Source organism: Ochotona curzoniae, unplaced genomic scaffold (assembly GCF_017591425.1).
Source record: "Ochotona curzoniae isolate NIBS_2020 unplaced genomic scaffold, NIBS_Ocur_1.0 scaffold_4701, whole genome shotgun sequence".
Classification (NCBI taxonomy): domain Eukaryota; kingdom Metazoa; phylum Chordata; class Mammalia; order Lagomorpha; family Ochotonidae; genus Ochotona; species Ochotona curzoniae.
In genome coordinates, this window is record NW_024467122.1 from 295,769 (window position 1) to 313,994 (window position 18,226).

General features: G+C 53.8%; 1 protein-coding gene across 6 annotated transcripts in view; it reads left to right on the forward strand.

Annotated features, from left to right (window-relative positions):
- Positions 1–18,226, forward strand: part of NTRK3 (neurotrophic receptor tyrosine kinase 3) — a 196,773-nt gene that overhangs the window by 54,505 nt on the left and 124,042 nt on the right. For all 6 annotated transcript variants that reach the window (XM_040969387.1, XM_040969388.1, XM_040969389.1 and 3 more), the window contains exons 4-8: positions 1,918–1,986; positions 8,711–8,868; positions 9,613–9,755; positions 10,076–10,217; positions 10,500–10,796. In XM_040969387.1, the coding sequence (XP_040825321.1) occupies positions 1,918–1,986; positions 8,711–8,868; positions 9,613–9,755; positions 10,076–10,217; positions 10,500–10,796 (809 nt within the window). The remainder of the gene's footprint in view (positions 1–1,917; positions 1,987–8,710; positions 8,869–9,612; positions 9,756–10,075; positions 10,218–10,499; positions 10,797–18,226) is intronic.

The following is an 18,226-nucleotide window of genomic DNA, read 5'->3' on the forward strand; positions in this document are numbered from 1 at the left end:
AGGAGTCTGAGTTGGCAGTAATGGTCTGTAAGGGAGGAGGCTGCCATGGGGCAGAGGTAGATAGGTTCTCCATGGAACTCTTGCCACACAGGTCCGGGAGACAGCACCTGAGAAAGGTGACAGGAACTCCAGTGAGGCACAGGTAGAGGGACCTTCAGGGCAGTGATGTTGAGGGTGGTCAGTCATAGAGAAGGCCTCTGCCACAGCTGAGGCCTCAGTGAGAGTTTTAATGCCTGTGAGGCTGGAGGGGCAGCCTGCTGCTTTCCTAGTACTCTCTGTATCTGGTGGGTGCGTGTGCAGCTGTACAGGTTTTGTCACTGCATCGTGCGCTCAGACGTGCAGCACAGTGAGTCTGGGAAATGTAGCAGTTTCCATCAACTGGTCCAGGGTGCCATTCTCCAGGTGGTACCCAGGCTTATGAGACTTTCCTGGGCACCCTGCCACATTCACTGTGAGTTGCACGAAGCAGACATGCTCTTTCTTGTTTTTCATTTGCTCAGAATGTCTATTACTTTCTTTCTTTCAGAATCCAGTTTTCTCCTAATGTTTCTGCCCAGTGTGGCAAAGCCTCCCTTTGTGAGTGAACCTTTCCTCTGGTCGCTCTCAGTCGTGGGCTCCCCAGAGCTGCTGCCAGCCCCCTGTCTGCTCCTCCTTGGAGAGGAAGCAAGCTTCAGGCAGCTTCTTGGCTGCCTGGGTCCCGCCAGTGGAGTCTATGTCTCTTCTGGGCGTGTTCTCCAAGGTTGGGTGGACCCAGGGCCTCTGGCAGCTGCTGGCTCTCTGCTGGTACTCTGCTCATGCTGGGGGCTTGGTTCAGGAGGTTCTAGAGGGGACTGGCTGATGCCCACAGCTCCAACACCTGTAGTGGGGGCCCCTGGTTGGTAATCTCTTCTAACCTTGGCCTGGAGTGCGCTGCAGCCACCTGACCTGTTCCTTCCCATCTTAGGCTCCTGTTCCTAAATGTGACTTCCTCACTGGAGTCCTTCCATTCCTGAGAACAAAATCCAGGGTCCTTCCCCACCCTCCCAAGCAGGCTCTCTTGGTCTTGCCCCTAGCATTGCTTCCTTCTCCCTTCCTGGCCCTCATCGTCTTGGGTGCGATACTTCTGCTGTGTAGTGGCCCCCTCAGTTCTCAGTTTCCCCTGGCATGCAGTGAGCCGTGGCCTCTGGGATGGTCTCTCTCTGAGCACTGCCTGTCTGGTCCTTGTGCTGTTTTGTTGCCACTGTTTTCCTTCTGCTTATTGCGGTGTAGCTAGGATGTGAGTCTCCACAGGGACCTCCTTCCTTCCCTCTGCGGTCCGTCCCCCATTCCTCAGCCTGTATTTGTCTTGTCTTGAAATTCTCATCGTGTAGGTCCTCTAAATACAAATGCATGTGTAGACCTGTGACACACAGTCGCATGGCCACATGCATGTAGACGACAGCCCAGCAGGTCTGGCATTACCGCCAGCAAGTGCCTCATACCTGGGGTGCTGCGGTGTCAGCAGCAGCCATTGGCTTCTGTGCATGGCTGGCAGAGGGACACACATGAGAGTTTCTTCTGTCTCCTGTAGGTCCTAATGGAACAGATTCAGTATTATCGGGGAAGAGCAGGTGTGAGCACAGGGCTCATGTCTGGATGCTCGATGGTGTGTAGGGGGTGGCTCTGCTAGGAGGATTTCAGGTGACTAGTGTGGGAGCAGTAGGTGCTGCTGGCTGGCAGTATCTGAGTACTCTCTGTCCATTCTGAGGAGGCCGGCTCACAAAGGCCCCTGGGCTGGTATGGGGGCATGTATGGGGCAGTGTGTTGCAGCTCAGAGTCCTTTCCAGACCTTACCTGTATACCCTGCCATCAACAGATCAGGGCTCCATGGCCATGGCCAGGTTTACCATCCAGTGTGAGATACAGGTCTGTTCTTTAACCTTTTTGTCCCTCTTGCAGAAACCTGTCGAGTAACCGGCTCACCACTCTCTCATGGCAGCTCTTCCAGACGCTGAGTCTCCGGGAACTGTAAGTTGTGTTTGGAAAGCTGAGCAGGTGGCTCAGGGACCGTGGTGGGTAGAAGTGGGCTGGGGAAGTGCCACGCAGTGGAGCCACCTGCAGGCTGGGTGAGCACCCGTGTGTGTCTGGGGGCTGGGTGCACACAGTGGGGCTCTTGGGCAGGAGGATAGTGCTTCCTGTTCAGTGAGAATGTCCCCTCCACCCGCAGGCCTGATTTCTGATGCTTTCTGGTCGTGGTGTGTTTCAGAAGTCAGGGCTTCCATCAAATGTGTAGGTGGGGCGAGGGTGGGGCTGATGTTTATGACTGAGAAGAGCTTTTGCCATTCTGTGATCACTGGAGCATCTGGTGAAAATGCCATTTATCTCACAAGAGGTCAGGGAGGTTGGCTCGGGTGAGGACTGTGGGCCTGGGAGCTTCAATAGGTACTTGAACCCAGACTCTCAGATGTGGACCACATGCCTTGTATACATGTGACTCCCATCCACCAGTGTGGCTGGGGTGAGGGAGTTGTGGAGGTTGAGTGTATGTTTGTCTGTGGGTGGACTGTGGCCTTACTGTGCTCTAGGACCAATCACTCCACTGCACCGAGCCGGTCATTCTGCACAGACACTGCACATGCTGGTGATGACCATCCCTGACCAGTGCTGGAAAAATCAGCCTATGTCAACATGGGAGTCACCTGCCATGGCTGTGAAAGTGCTGTTTCTGCTGTCCAGGGGAAAGAGGCTGAGGCTCGGACTCACACTCACAGCCTGCCTGAGGCTCCGCTGGGTGCTGGGCTCTCAGTGGCCCGTGCCCACACTTGAAGACCTGGGCTGCTGCTTCAGACTCCACCAGCTCTGCATGGACATTTAGACAGCTGTGGGTGCTGGCTTTGTTCTGGGAAGAACCCTGTGGTATCAGAGGCTCCACGGCTAGGGTGTGCCCTCCATCTGCTGCTGCTTGAGAGTGGGGATCCCTGTGCAGACAGGGTGGAGACAGGAGAACATGCTGTTGTTAAAGCACAGAGCACAGTGGGCTCTGCCACAGGCCGTCCTTGCTGTCCTTGTGGGTCCTTGTGCAGATGCATCCACCACGGTGCCCGGCAGTCACTGTATGTGGTGGTGCTGTGTGCTAAGGTAGGAGTCATCATTGCCACTTACAGGGAGTATGGTGTCCAGCGTGGGAGTACCCTGTGACAAGTGCAGTGTGACTGTGAGGCTGGGGCCTCCACGTGCGGCTGTCTTCAGCCTAGGCACCTGCTCAGCAATACCATGTGGGAAGGTCATTGTTTGGGTCCTAGGTCTCTGGGTCCTGTGGCTTCTGCCCACATCTGGAGGAGGCAGTGAGGAGACACAGGCCCTGCTGCTGCGGGAGTTGCTGAGCAGGTGCTGAGGTGAGTTCAGCGGTTGCCGCCTGGTTACCTGCATGTCGATGCGCAGAGAAGTTCAGAATCTCCCAGGGGGCCATGGGATCCTGCATCTTTTTCCCGGGCGGGTGGCAGCGAGTGGGTGTGACTCAGTGAGGAAGGTGGTATTGGTGCCATGCTGTGGGGTGTCACGGTGCTGGCAGTGATTAAGCAGGATCAAGGAGCGCCACGCTGCCTATGTCTACTTTCTGGGGAAGAAGTGGATGTTGTGAGTGGGAAGCTTATCTACTGGCTGCAGGGCCTGAGCCTTGGCTCTCAGCAGAGGCTGGATGGAAATCTAAACGACCATGCCTGGAGAGTAGAGGAAGGGTGGCGGGTCTGGTACAGCCTCCTGATTAGTCCACATGGTGTCCTGCCCTGAGAGCCAGCTGCACGGTCAGACCGCTGCTGGATCCAGGAAGAAGGAGGCCTGTCCCTGGAGGGGTGAGGGGCTGGCACTGTGGCAGCAGCACGGGGTTGCAGGCAGAAGTGTGACCTTCAGGGGCAAAGGGAGGCAGTCTCTGCTGTGCTCACCGGTCTCTGCCCTGGAGGACCCTCTAGGCGAGGCCTGACATCACCAGGCTCCTGCTTCAAGGACTGAGTGTCCACTGGCTGCCCAGTGGGTTCCACCCAGAAGGAAAAGCACGTAGTGAACACCTGCAGCCTGCACGGTCCTGCCTTATCCTCGAAATGATGCCGTGACAAATAGGCCTTGTGGCCAGTTGTTCCCGGGAGGCGTTTGAGGCTCAGCCAAGCTCAGCAGGCCAGATCGCACAGTGAGAAGATAGCGAGACCAGTGAGGGGTGTGGGAGCGTCGACATCACTGCTGCCCAGGTCTGCTGTTCCCACGCTGCTTGGTGATTTCCCTACTCCCCAGAAGTCATGCTTGGGAACAACTCCCTGGAGGGGACGCCCAGGAAGGACACAGACCAGCTTCCTCCTTCACCTGCGCAGGGGGAGGGGCTGGTCACCATCAAGCACCTGGACTGTGGCCTCCCTGCCCAGGTGCTCCTCTCATGGGGCGGGTACAAGGCAGCGCCAGGCTGGCTCTTCTGCAGTGCTGGGTTGGGGGTCTGACCCGGCACTGGTGGTGCCCGGGGTTGGTAGTCTAACCTGGTGCTGATAGTACTCTCAGCAGTTTCTGGTCATGGTGAGACCATGTGTCTCCTTCGTGACAGCTAACTGGAGCTGTCTTCCTGGAACCCAGAGAAGCTTTGGAAAGACTGTTACAGGAAGAACGGCATTGTGAGTTCTGAGACCTGTGATGGGGTGGGAGCAGTGCGGCAGGAGTCAGGAAACATAAGCCACAGCTAGAGCCCCCGGGCAAGGGTCCAAGGACATGGTGCAGGGACCAGCTCCTCCAGTGGCCTGCATACACAGGTAGATGCCTTCTGGTGTAATCTGCAGATTTCACTGACTTGGTGAAATGTTAACCATAGGCAGAGATGGGGCTGAGCTGAGCTGGCACTTTGCTCTGCCTGTCTGGGCCATGAGCATGGAGAGCCCTGAGAAAAGTTGCTGCACAGTTAGTTGTGGCTGCTGTATAGCCTTTTAGTTCATGAAGCCTCAGCTGTGTGTTGTCAGGACAGTACCGTGCCAAGAGGTTGAACAGAGGTGAAAACGGCCTGGGGAGTGTGCGGCTTTGTGCGTGTTGCCAAGGGCTGCCTTAAGATACCACACACAAAAAGCTTCAGGTAGCATGAAGCTCTGCTCCCTGAACTCTGAAATCTGGGGCTGGCATGCTGCCAGCAAGCTGTGCTCTTTCTGCAGTCTAAAGGGGGTCCTTCCTGCCATCCTTTCTGCCTTTGCCTCAGTCTGCTGGTCTGCAGCCCTGCCTTTGGTGCTGTGCCTGACCCTTTGGGAGTCCTTGGGTCTGTGACAGAGGGCTGTGCTCCCATCCACGCTGCCCGCCTCGCCACCCCAGCCTGGCCCCAGCACCAACACCATGAGACTGGGAAGAGAAGCAGCGTGGTGACAGCATGAGGGGTCTATGCTCCCAGCCCAGTCAGGGCCGCAGCTGAGCGGCTAAGTGCCCAGGACCTGCCTGGCCGGGACTAGGTTAATCTGCAAGGGCCCCAGGGCCCCGCCATTGGGCGGTGGCCATTGTGGGCAAGGGTTGGGTATGGCTGGGGGTGGTCCTGGTGGCTGCTGCTGTACTGTGACTTGTGGTCCCTGAAGCCCTGGCTGAGGAGTGTCCTGGGTGTGTCCCCTGGCCTGCAGTGTGTGGGGTGTGTGTTGCTCCAGGTGCTTTCCCTACAGCAAGGTCTGCATGGGGGAAACCCATCCCAGTTGTCTTGGTGTGTGACACAGGCACTGTGGGAGGGCAGCTTGTTCCTCATGGCCGCACAAGGGAAGGCCACCGTGGTCCCCTGTGAAGGCCACAGTGACTTTTGCTGTTTCAGAATGCTGGGGGTAAGGGTAGATGGCTGCATGGATTCCTTTTGTCCTGAGAAAGTGTGGGTGCTCTCACGGGGTTCAACCCTTTCGACTTCATGTGACCTGCCCAAGACCCCACTCCAGATTCAGTCCCTGTGGTGAGAACTTGCAAGGCTCCTCCCTCAGACACCTCCTCTGCACGCCTTTCCTGAGGGAGCCCATACCCTCCTTTGTGACATGTGGTGCTCCCCATGTGAGGGTGCAGTGTTCTTCATGTGAGCTGTGTGGCTGGTGTGGCCTTTCCTGACTTGTCTAACCTCTTCCTCATTTCTTGTCTGCCTGCTCCAGGCCAGTGCCTGCTGGACCCCCTCCCCTGTTCCTATGTCCCAGCTCTCTGTCACTCCTTGTGTGCCTGCTCCAGGCCAGTGCCTGCTGGACCCCCTCCCCTGTCCCTGTGTCCCAGCTCTCCGTCACTCCTTGTGTGCCTGCTCCAGGCCAGTGCCGGCTGGACCCCCTCCCCTGTTCCTATGTCCCAGCTCTCCGTCACTCCTTGTGTGCCTGCTCCAGGCCAGTGCCGGCTGGACCCCCTCCCCTGTCCCTGTGTCCCAGCTCTCCGTCACTCCTTGTGTGCCTGCTCCAGGCCAGTACCTGCTGGACCCCCTCCCCTGTCCCTGTGTCCCAGCTCTCTGTCACTCCTTGTGTGCCTGCTCCAGGCCAGTGCCTGCTGGACCCCCTCCCCTGTTCCTATGTCCCAGCTCTCTGTCACTCCTTGTGTGCCTGCTCCAGGCCAGTGTCAGCTGGACCCCCTCCCCTGTTTCTAGTGTCCCAACTCTCCCTTACACCTGTCTTACTCTTGCTTTCTCAACCTTGGCTGTGCTTCCCACTCTCAGTTTTCCCTAACCCTTTCCTTTCCTCCCACTACCCCAACTGCTAAGGCTGGTGCCTCACTCTCTCTTGGTGGTGTTGCACGTTTCATTTCCCCAGGCTCCTAGCAGCTGTCTCCCTGTGGAGCTCCAGGGCCAAGTTCTGTGAGGCTTGTAGTCTGTCTATTCTTGAGCTGCTCAGGGCCATTGCAGTTCCTGCTTGCCTCTTGGTGCACACAGCCAGTTGGCATTGTACTGGGCTGCGTGGTCTCACTTCTGATTCCATTAGATGTAGCCCACTCACCAGGGTAGAAAGTCTTCCAGGGTTTTCTTAGGAGTTCATGGACTGGAATCTGAGAACACCAGGGAGCCTTGTAGCCATGTGGCCGCTGTGAATGAGTTAGAGAAGGTGCCATGTAAGGGACATAGCCTCACAAGAGGCCTGGGTTGTGTCACCCTCCCATACCATCCCTTTGGCCAGGAGCAACTCACAGGCCATGTGACTGGATATGGAGGGCGTGCTTGGGAAATGCCCTGACTGGTGTCCTGCCTCCAGGACTGCTCCCCTCCGCCTCCCTGCATACTGTCACTGGGTGGCTGTGTCCACCCTGAGGCCCCAGGATGAACCCCAGCCATCCTGCCCCAGCTGGCTTATTTCCCAGACTTCTTGGCACAGACCTTGCCCTGGCTGAGTCTCAGCCTGTTCTATGTGCACTGCCCTTGGCAGTATCTCTCTGGTGCTGTCCCAAGGCTGTCTGACTGCTAGCCCCTATGGTCAGGGCCTTGTCTCCAATTACACCCTAGTATCTTGTACAGGGCACACTGAGGAGAGGGACATGAGGTTTGCTATGTGCAGAGAGCACCATGTACATGGTGTTGTGTGCAAAGAACCTTGCACACAGTGCTTGTTCAGGGATCACGGTAGTAAAATGCTGTGTATAGTGAGTGGAGACAGCCTGGACACTGCAAATCTTACCTGTGGTGTCCCATGGTCTATAAAACCCTCTGCCAGGGCCTCACTTTCTGGAAGCTGCTGCCTGCATAACTGCCTTGAGTTCCCAGTTGTCAAACAGGTTGGGTCTCAAAGCCTCAAAGTCCAAGCAAGCTGAGGCCTGTAGTTAGGTGTCTGGGGTGTTGGGTGGTGTCCCCATGGATGGAGCTGAGCTTGTGGGAAGGTGTCATGGTGCTGGGTGGTGTCCATGTGGAGCTGAGTTCTATGGTTAGATGTCCTCGGTGTTTTGTGTTGTCACCTTGAATGGAGCTGAGCTCCCATGGGAAGGTGTCCATGGTGTTGTGTGCTGTTCCCAGGAATGAAGGTGTCTCAGTGAAGATCCCAGGAAAGCTTAGAGCTGACAAACCTTGCATAGTCCTGGGTGGCTGGGACTGGGCCTGTCCTGTCTGTCCTTGTGTGCAACCCACAGTTCCTAGCCAGACACCAGCAGGTGCTCGCTGAGGTTCTGGACTTCCTGAAGGTATGAGCTGGTCCCACGATGGAAGCAATTCACATCTCTTTCACCAGAGAGACTCATTTCATCTGGGAAGGCTTGTGTGCCAGGCCTGTTACGGCCTAACAGGTGGAGTGGGCTGAGTCTCAGGTTTCATATGAGGTTGGTTTTTCCTTGGGGAAGAGGATCACAGACTGAAATCATCTTCAGGGTGATGTCTTATAAGATGGCTGGTTTCCTATTCCAGAAGGGAGGATGTGGCAGGGCAAGGGGTTGGGCAGTGTGTGTGTGGCTTTTTCCCAACCAGGGGCAGTGTGGGCAAAGGTCCCGAGGCAGGAAAGGACTCTGTCAGCCCCACAGAACTTGGGCTGAGAGGGAAGCAGGGCCGAGCGGGCTCTAGATAGCCTCTCTTGGGGTTGTCTGGAGAGTGGAAGCTGTGGGGGGTCTGAGTGGCAGCCCACAGTGGGTGTAGCCACCTGAGTTATGAGGGTGGGTTTCCGTTTAAGAGAGTGATTGGTTTTGAAGCTATGGAGGTTGGTGGACTGAAAAGTGTTCTTAGGTTGTATGTGCTCTCGTAAGAGCTTTTCTTCAGCCCCTGGAGGGCAGGTGTCCTGAGGCTGCAGGCATCTTGGCTCAGGGCCCTTCCCTGTCCCACCTGTAGGAGACTGGAGCAGAACTTCTTCAACTGCAGCTGTGACATCCGCTGGATGCAGCTATGGCAGGAGCAGGGTGAGGCACGACTCAACAGCCAGGACCTATACTGCGTTGGTGCTGATGGCATGAAGCTGCCGCTGTTCCGTATGAACATCAGCCAGTGTGGTGAGTGGAGCCACATGCCAGCAGAGAGTGGGTGTGTGGTAGGGGGAGCTGACTGGTGTGAGGGGAGAGTCAGAGTGGAAAAGGGAGCTGTGTGCCAGCGGGTGTGAGGGAGGGTGGGTATGGTGAGGGGAGCTGCATGCCAGCGGGTATGAGGGGAGAGTGGGTGTGGTAAGGGGAGCTGTATGCCTACTGGTATAGGGGGAGAGTGGGTGTGGTGTGGGAAGCCACGTGCCAGCGGGTGTGAGGGGAGAGTGGATGTGGTAGGAGGAGCTGTGTGCCAGTGGGTGTGAGGGGACAGTGGGTGTGGTAAGGGGAGCTGTATGCCTACTGGTATAGGGGGAGAGTGGGTGTGGTGGGGGGAGCCATGTGCCAGCAGCCTCTGGTGGAGACCTGGTATTGGGGCTGCACATTCGTTTCTTCAGGAGTGGCTAAGTCAGGTTCAGGTGCTTTCCAATCAGCTCCTTCTGGGCCTGGCCTGAGTGCAGCCCTCTGAGAGACCCTGGGAAGCTGAGTTTCCTTAGAGCTGAGAATCTGGGCCTTGACTGATGCCCTGCCTTGCCCTGCATGAAGTTCTTGTGGTGAGGGCTTAATTCTGAGCTGAGCTCTGCCCTGCCCAGGGGAGTAGGACTGTAGTTTCCTGGGAACTCAGGGCACTCCTTCGGAGCTGTTGCTGGGGAAGGTGGGCAGTGCTGCCAGAGCTATGCCCACGTGACAGCCTCTGTCTTTTCACTTGACCCATGCCAGACCTCCCTGAGATCAGTGTGAGCCATGTCAACCTGACCGTTCGTGAGGGGGACAATGCCGTGGTCACCTGCAATGGTTCTGGGTCCCCCCTGCCAGACGTGGACTGGATTGTTACTGGTCTGCAGTCCATCAACACCCACCAGGTAGGCTCCGCAGACATGGCCTTTTGGAGGCTGGGGAGGGGCAGTTGAGGTTGCTGCAGGGGTACACGTGTGGGCTCCTGTTCGCTGTGCTGCTGCCCGGCCACGCTGACCACACAAGGCCTGCTCAGTGTTTGTGAGCCATGTTGTCCGGGTCAGTGAAATAGGGACAGCTCTGCTCTTCATCTCCATGGCCTATGTGAGTGCTGCCTGTGTGTGGGCCTGGGTCAGCATATAGTGGCTCTTACTGTGGGTACCAAGGGTGTGGGCATAGGTGGGCCTGCCCTGGGGAAACTGATCATCACTGTCTCCTGGGGTCTCAGACAAACCTGAACTGGACCAACGTGCATGCCATCAACTTGACCCTGGTGAACGTGACCAGCGAGGACAATGGCTTCACGCTGACCTGTATTGCTGAGAACGTGGTGGGCATGAGCAACGCCAGTGTGGCCCTCTCTGTCTATTGTGAGTGCCCACTGTGGCAGTGTGGCTCAGGGTGGCAACCAGGCGTGGGAGACTTGGAGGGAGCTGGGACAGAGGCCTGGCTCATCTTTGGGCTGCAACCACAGAGAGGAGTTGGGCTGGTCCATCTTGCCCCTGAGGGACTCCAGCACAGGTGGGTCCAGGATGCTGGGAGGAGCCGATGCCTGTCCTTTCTGGGGGTGGTTGGGGGGACCTGGCCTGGGGGATGGGAATTTGTGTCCCAGTTCTGGTGGGTGCTGGGGCTTTAGCTGCTTCTGTCCGCAGACCCCCCTCGTGTGGTGAGCCTGGAGGAGCCGGAGCTGCGCCTGGAGCACTGCATTGAGTTCGTAGTGCGTGGCAACCCCCCTCCTACGCTGCACTGGCTGCATAATGGGCAGCCGCTGCGGGAGTCCAAGATCATCCACGTGGACTACTACCAGGAGGGCGAGGTCTCCGAGGGCTGCCTGCTTTTCAACAAGCCCACCCACTACAACAATGGCAACTATACTCTCATCGCAAAGAACCTGCTGGGCACTGCCAATCAGACCATCAATGGCCACTTCCTTAAGGAGCCTTTCCCAGGTGAGGCAACAGATGGCCCTTAGAGTGTAGGTGGGGGCTGTGTTGGAGGACCCAGCCCCATGGGCCTGGTGTGTAGGGCTGGCAGATGGTCCCTTGTCCAGCACTGGCTACAAGAGGCTGCTCCAGCCAGTGCCTAGGGGCTGTGAGGGAGATGCTAGGGGCTGCAGCAGACTCTTGTCTGGGAAACCCAGACTTGTAGTGCTGCTCTGTAATATCTTGTGCCTCCAGGTTCTGTGTCCTCTTATGACTTGTGGGCTTCTTGTATGGGCCCCTGGAGAGTAGGTGGGGGTACTGCTGCCATCAGTCTCACTCCAGTGGACAAGAGCTGGTGATTGAAGAGGCAGAGGGCTTGTGGACTTGGGTGGAGGGCAGGCAGTGGCCCCATCTGACCAGCACCTGTCTGACATGGGCCTAATGTGGGGAGGAGAGGGCACCCATAGACTGTGAAATTGGCTGCAGTGCCTGTTGCCAGCTCTGTGCAAGAGTGGGCTGCAAGTGTCCCAACAGCCAGGCCAGACCCCTGTCCAACCTGCATAGCTGCCTTGTTTCTCATTATTTGGACATTGGTTGGTTGTTGCCTCCCGGTCTTTGCTGCACTTGTTGAGGGCTCTCAGTTCTACCACTCCTTCTTTCCAGTCAGGGTTCTTCTGCACGGAGCATCTACATTCTACTACTGTGTCCAGCTGTTTCTTCTGTTTCGTGGCAGGTGGCCCTCAGGGGCTGAGGGCCTGAGCTGCACGAGTTCACATCTCACTGCTTCAAAGCTGTGGTCTGAGGTCACCGAATGGGCAGGGCTGGGTCCTCCTGTTCCTGGCAGGCAGATGCTGGCTTCTCCCCATGTCCTCACAGGACCGTCCCTCTGTGTGTCTGTGTTCAGATGTCCTCTGCTCTGGGACGGAAGTCACCCCGGGTTAGCAGTCATGCTTGGTCTCACGTTGGGTGTCTCCAGGTGTAGTGACCTTCTGGGCTTCTGGGGCATTTGGGGCCATGTATCCCTGGTAGATGGTCTGTGGCAGTTACTGTTCCCTTGCTCAGATTCCTTTTTTTTTTTTTTTTAAAGATTTATTTATTTATTGGAAAGTCAGATATACAGAGAGGAGGAGAGAGAAAGATCTTCCGTCCGATGATTCACTCCCCAAGTGAGTGCAAGGGCCGATGCTATGCCGATCCAAAGCCATGATCCAGGAACCTCCTCCGGGTATCCCACATGGGTGCAGAGTCCCAAGGCTTTGGGCCATCCTCGACTGCCTTCCCAGGCCACAAGCAAGGAGCTGGATGGGAAGTGGAGCCGCCGGGACTAGAACCGGCGCCCACATAGGACCCCAGCGCGTCCAAGGCGAGGACCTTAGCCGCTAGGCCTCGCCGCTGGGCCCCTTGCTCAGATTCTTACACGTTGGCCTTAGGACCCTCTGGCTCAGCTCCAGTTGCCTTGACAGGTCCTCTTGAGCTGCACGCTGACCTCACAGGCAGCAGCTCCATGTCACAGCGCTGGTCCTCTATTTAAATACACCCAGAATTGCATGGGAGGTGTGAGGTCTGTTTCCTGTCTTCTGTAGTCTCCAGATCGTTCTCTACAATACTGGGTTTTGGGGCTCCTCTTTCTTCACTTTCTCACAGCACTTGTCACTTTCTGTCGTTTTGGGCAGTCGCTGTGATTAGAGCGAGAGGCTGCTGCACTCTGGTTTCGATTTGCTTACCCCTGGTGGCCATTAGTCTGCTCACACCCTTTGCCTCTGAACTGATTGTGTCTTTCTGTTGGAGTGTCCGTTTTCCTTCCGTCCCTTGTGTATTGTGGACATTAATCCTCTGTTAGATGAAACATTTGCAGGTGTCCTTTCACCCTGCTGATGGTTCCCTTTGTTGTGTAAAAGCTTCTTGCCTTGACTTCGTCCCTTTTCTGCAGTTTGGGTTTTGTTGCAGTGCATTTGGGTTTGTTCCAGAAAGCATCCTTGTGCCCATGTTGTTGGGGTGGTTCCAGTTTTTTTCTGGTAGGTTTATGGTTTTAGGTCTAGCATTTGAGTTTTTATAATTTCGAGTGAATTTGTATACTAGATGAGACCTTGGTTTCCAGTTTCGTGCTGTTTATGAATCTGTACTCTCCCCACACCATTAACTGAGTGACTACCCTTTCTCCAGTGAGTGTTTTGACATCGTTGTCAAATGTGAGTTGGTGCAGATGTGTGGATTAACTTCTGGGGTGTCTGCCCTGCTGGTTGGTGAATCTGTTTCTGTGCCGGTGCCATCCTGTTTGGGTTCCTGGGTCTCTGTGGTGTGTGTTGCAACCTGATGGTATGATGCTTCTGGCCTTTGTTGGTTGTTGCTGTGGCCGTCCATGCTCTGGTTTCCACATGGATGTTGGGATTTTTGTCCTTTAGTTCTTTGGAGACTGTCATTGATGTTTTTGTGGGGATTGGGCTGAATCTGTCAATGTCTTTGGGCAGTAATGGGCATTTTAATGATTTCAGTTCTCCCAGTCTATGAATGCATGAATTCTTTCCATTTTTTAAATGTTTCACCTGTGTTTTGTAGTTGTCATGGTAGAACTCTTTCATTTTCTGGTTAAATGTATTCTGGAGTTTTTAATGGCTCTCTGCAGCTTTTAGGACCGTACTGAGTGAGAGCAGTGGGACTGTTCACTCTTGTGTCTTCACAGGGATAATGCTTCTGGTGTCTCCTTGTTCATTGTGATGTTGATGATAGGTTTTCCTCATTGTCAGTATTGTGATGAGCACTGTGTGATCTGATCAGGGTGCCAGTCATGAACGGGTGTCAGACTTGACTAATGGCTTTTCTGCAGCTGTTGAGATGGTCACACATTCTGCTAATGTGGTTGTTCATACTCACTGATCTGTGTGTGGTGAACCATGTCTGCATTCTGAGGGGAAATCCCACCTTTGATATGTTGTATTTCATTTATTGTTTTTTTTAAAGATGTATTTATTTTTATTGGAAAGTCAGATTCACAGAGAGAAGAAGACACAGGGTGAAAAATCTGTCTGCTGATTCGCTCCCCCAGTGATGGCACCACCAGAACTGAGCTGATCAGGAGCCAGGAGCTTCTTCTGAGTTTTCCACACCAATCCAGGGTCCCAAGGCTTTCAGTTGTCCTCTACTGCTTTCTCAGGCCTGATTTACGGATATTTTGTTGAGAATGTTTGTATCTAAGTTTGTCAGAGCTTTTGAGCTAATCATTTTGTTGTTGTCATGGCCTTGTCTGGTTTCAGAATCTAGGTGGCCTTGTAGAACAAGTTTGGCAGATTTCTTTCCCTTCCAGTATTTTTGGGATAGTTGGAGAATTAATGTCAGTTCTTGATTAAAAATCTGGTTGAGCAACAGGCGTCTGGAATAGCAGTTCAGACACTGTTTGGAGATCACTTCATCCTGTAAAGGACTGCCTAGGTTGGACTCTGAACTCTGGCCCGTGAGTCTTACTTCGTGCTCACACATGCTCTGATGGATAGATCAGGTAGTTGGGTTCCTGCCCCCATGTGGCAGACTTGGGTTGAATTCCTGCCTTCCAGCCATGGCCTGGCCCAGCCTTGGCTGTTGTGGGTATTCGGAGAGAGAACTAGTGCATGGGTGTATAACCATCTCTCTGTCTTTTCTGCCTTGCAAAATATAAACAAACAAACAAACAAATAAGAGGCTTGTTTTAACTCATGGTGGGTCTTCTGGCCTGTGGCTTTTTAAGTTGGAACTCCAATCTTACTATTCATTATTGGTCTGTTTGGGTTTTCTTTGTGTTCATGCTGAAATTTCAGTAAGTTACATGTACTCAGAAATACACCATTTCTTACGAGTTTTCAGATTTGCTGGCCTGTTGTCCCTAACAACCCTTTGTGTCTGTGGCGTCAGTTGTGGTATCTCCTTTCTGTCTCCAACTTTTGAGTCTTCTCTCTTTTTTATAGTTAGTCTAACTAAAGGTTTACCAATTCTGTTCTTTAAAAAATCCCAGCTTTTTATTTCACTGATAATTTTAAAAAAGATTTGTTTTAGTTTTATTGCAAAGTCAGATATACAGAGAGGAGGAGAGACAGAGAGTAAGATCTTCCATCTGTTGATTCACTCCCCAAGTGGCTGCAATGGCTGGAGCTGAGCCAATCTGAAGCTAGGAGTTTGTTCCAGGTCTCCCACATGGGTGCAGGGTCCCAAGGCTTTGGCTGTCCTTGGTTGCTTTCCCAGGCCACAAGCAGGGAGCTGGATGGGAAATGGGGCCACCATGATTGGAACCCTAAGCATAACCATAACCCTAATCCATATGGGATCCTGGTACATGCAAGGCGAGGACTTCAGTCGCTAAACTGCTGTGCTGGGCCCTTCATTGTTAGTTTATATTTAAATCTCTATTTCATTTATTTTTGCTTTGATTCTTCTTATTTATTTCCTTCCAGTAATTTTGGGTTCTTTCTTCTAGATTATTCAGATGCAGTGTTCTCTTTATTTGATATCTTCCCTTTTTTTAAACATTGGTACTTACTGCCATGAAGTTTTCCCTTAGAACTGCTTTTCTGTATCCTGTCACTGGAATGTGTTGTGTTTCTATTTTTTTTTTATTGTTTCCTTAATATATCTGATGTAAAAGGGCATTTTAAGGGAGAAACCCCACCCAGTCTCCCACCTACCCCAGGTCCCGGATGTGGGGCTTGCTTCAAGGGTCTTTCTCAATTGGTCTTGATAGTTCAACAGTTATGAATTGCTGCCAATCTCTCCACTCCAAGCACGATGAGGTCATTGAAGAATCCACTGATTGACATATTCCAGAGTCTCCATTTGCCCAGTTTTTCGCTGCCAACGTATAGCTGAGGTGGTTGATTGACTACTTCTGTCCTCTGTCATTTGATGGTTAGCGTTCTGAGTCCGAAAGCTCAATTGGGGGGGATCCCCAAAGAAACTTTGTCTGAGGTGTTCCCAGACCAGATTCTTGTATGTGCTAGCAAGCACAGGGCCTGGCACAGTCCATCGCCCCAATCAGCTGGTGGTTGTAATTACAGGGTTGATTCTGTTTCCATCCCTGTCTTCCACTGGAACCAATGGGTGTTTGCATTCCAGCCTGGTTCTGTCCAGCACATACTCGGCCCTCAAACAAACCAGTGTGGGCTGCAGGCTAGTCGGAGCAACCCACAATAACCCCAACCAGACCTGCTCCCAGCCCTGGTTTGCCAGTATATGCAGCAACTAGTCCAGTCTGTCCCACATCCCCTTCTGCTTGTACATGTCAGTGGGTATTAAAACCTTGTTCCATCTAACCAGCTCAACTATCCAGCCTTCACGGATGTTGCTGGATGTCTATGTAGCTACCCCCGTACCTGTCCTAGTTTTTGTGCCCTCCTGTGGGGGGTGGCAATCCAAGAGGGAGGAGCCCACTATTGCCCTACCAGGCCACTCCCAGATTATGCACTCTCCAGGTGGTTCTGTGGTTTAACTTGTCAGAATTAGACTCCAGTGCCAGCTCCTGTCAGCTGATGCTGTGCCCAAACAACCCTCACCCACTCTAAGTGTAGATTGCACCAGTAGGATCAATCAGCCCAGCCTGACTTTTCCCTGATCTAGTCCACATGAGGCACACAGGTGTTGTAGTCCTGCTTAGTCTGGTTTGCTCCCATCCCAGCTCACGCTCTCCAGTGGGAGTAGATGTCCAGCAAGGGAACCACCCCTTATTTCGCAGCCGGTTTTGCCTCTTCCCTTCCTGGTTCTCACGTGTGCCGTTGGGCGCTGTGGTCACATCTGGTACAGGCAGCCTCACCTTGGCATTCCGTATTGTGTACTGCTTTTGTCATGACTGAACCTGGCTCAACCCACACTGTTCCGGTGTTCGGATTTGCCAGTGGATGATGTGAACTGATTCAGCCAGGTCTGCCCCCAACCCATGCCAAATATATGCCAGTGGGACACTTTCCATGACCTGTTCTGGGCTGTTTCCTTTCATGCTTCTTGTGCCTACCTGCAGGGTCTGTGTCCTGCCAGAGGAGTTGCCCAGGCTCCTCCATCAGAACCTCTCCTAATGCCAGATTTCACACATACCAGTGGGTCCATGAGCCAGCCCTACTCAGTTCACCTCCTGTCCTAGCAGGAACAGTGGCTTTTCCTACCTGGCCTTCAACCCATTCTGGTTCTTGCTGTTGGATATTTCAGCCCAGCCACGCATACAGCTCATATGTGGCTCAGTAGGGGTTAAGACCTAGCCTAGTTTGTCCCACATCTACCCTGGTCCTCCAGAACACCAGAAGGTGTTGCAGTCTAGCACAGCCCAGTGCGACCAGTCCCATTCCACACTTGTGTTAAGGGAGATTACAACTGTAACCCGATCAGAATGCAGCTCCCGTTCCAGCTCGTGTGCCCCTTAGTGGGAACCTCCACCCAGCTAGGGTGTCCCCTTAGCTCCCTAACCGGGTCTATTCCCAGCTAGTGTTCAGCATGCCAGTGGTTGCTCTGACTCAGCCTGGCACAGCCCCTCACCTGTTGTGACCCCTGCCCTAGATGCTGTGGCTTAGCGTCCCTGGCTCACGCAGACCAGTAAGTGCAAGAACCTAGCTGGGCATGTCTTGTGCTCCATTCTGGTTTCTAATTTTACTTATGGGCTAAGGTTTGCTCAGTTCTGCCAAGTATGCCTGTTCCATTGCCATTTCATACATTGACCAGCCATTGGAGCTACTTTGCCTAGCTTATCTGACCCCCAGATCTGGACCACATGTTCACCAGTGGGAGCTCTGACTCGCCAGGGAAGTTTCCCAAGTTTCTCCACTTGATCCCCTCCCCGACCCAGTTCTCATACATGCCATTGGGTTTTAGGCCAGTGCCCAGTGTAGTCTGGCCTTCCTTTTGGCCTTGCATGAGCTGGTGAACGTTGCAGCCCGGCCCACCCCACACTCTATTCAGGATGCACATTTGGGTGCTGCTGCCTTGACCAGTCCAGACTGTTGTTGATTCTTTAATCTGTGATTGATGGCAGGCTCCTTGGTCACACCTAGCTTAGTCCATCACCACTCTATCTCTTGAACAAACTCGTGGGGCTAGAATTTCCATAGGGTTTGGCCCACACATCCCCCACAGAATCTTCCCCCGGATATGGTTCTCTAGTGTGCTTGTTAATGTCATGGCCTGGCCTAACGTGACTGGTCTCTGCTGGGTCAGTTTTGTTTCCAGCCCTGTCATCCACTTGAACCAATGGGTATTGTGGTCCAGCTCGATCCTGTCCACTTCATACTTGGTCCTCATGCAAACTAGTGGGAGCTGGAGTCCAGCTGGGGTGACTCCCCAAAACCCCCACCAGGCCTGCTCCTTTCCCTAGTTCCCATGCATGTGAGTATGTACCACAGGCTTGTTCAATCTGTCCCACATCCCATTCAGCTCTGGTACTTGTCAATGGGCAATGAAGCCTAGTTTGACCCAACCAGTCTACTATCCAGCCCAACCACATGCTGTTGGGTGCC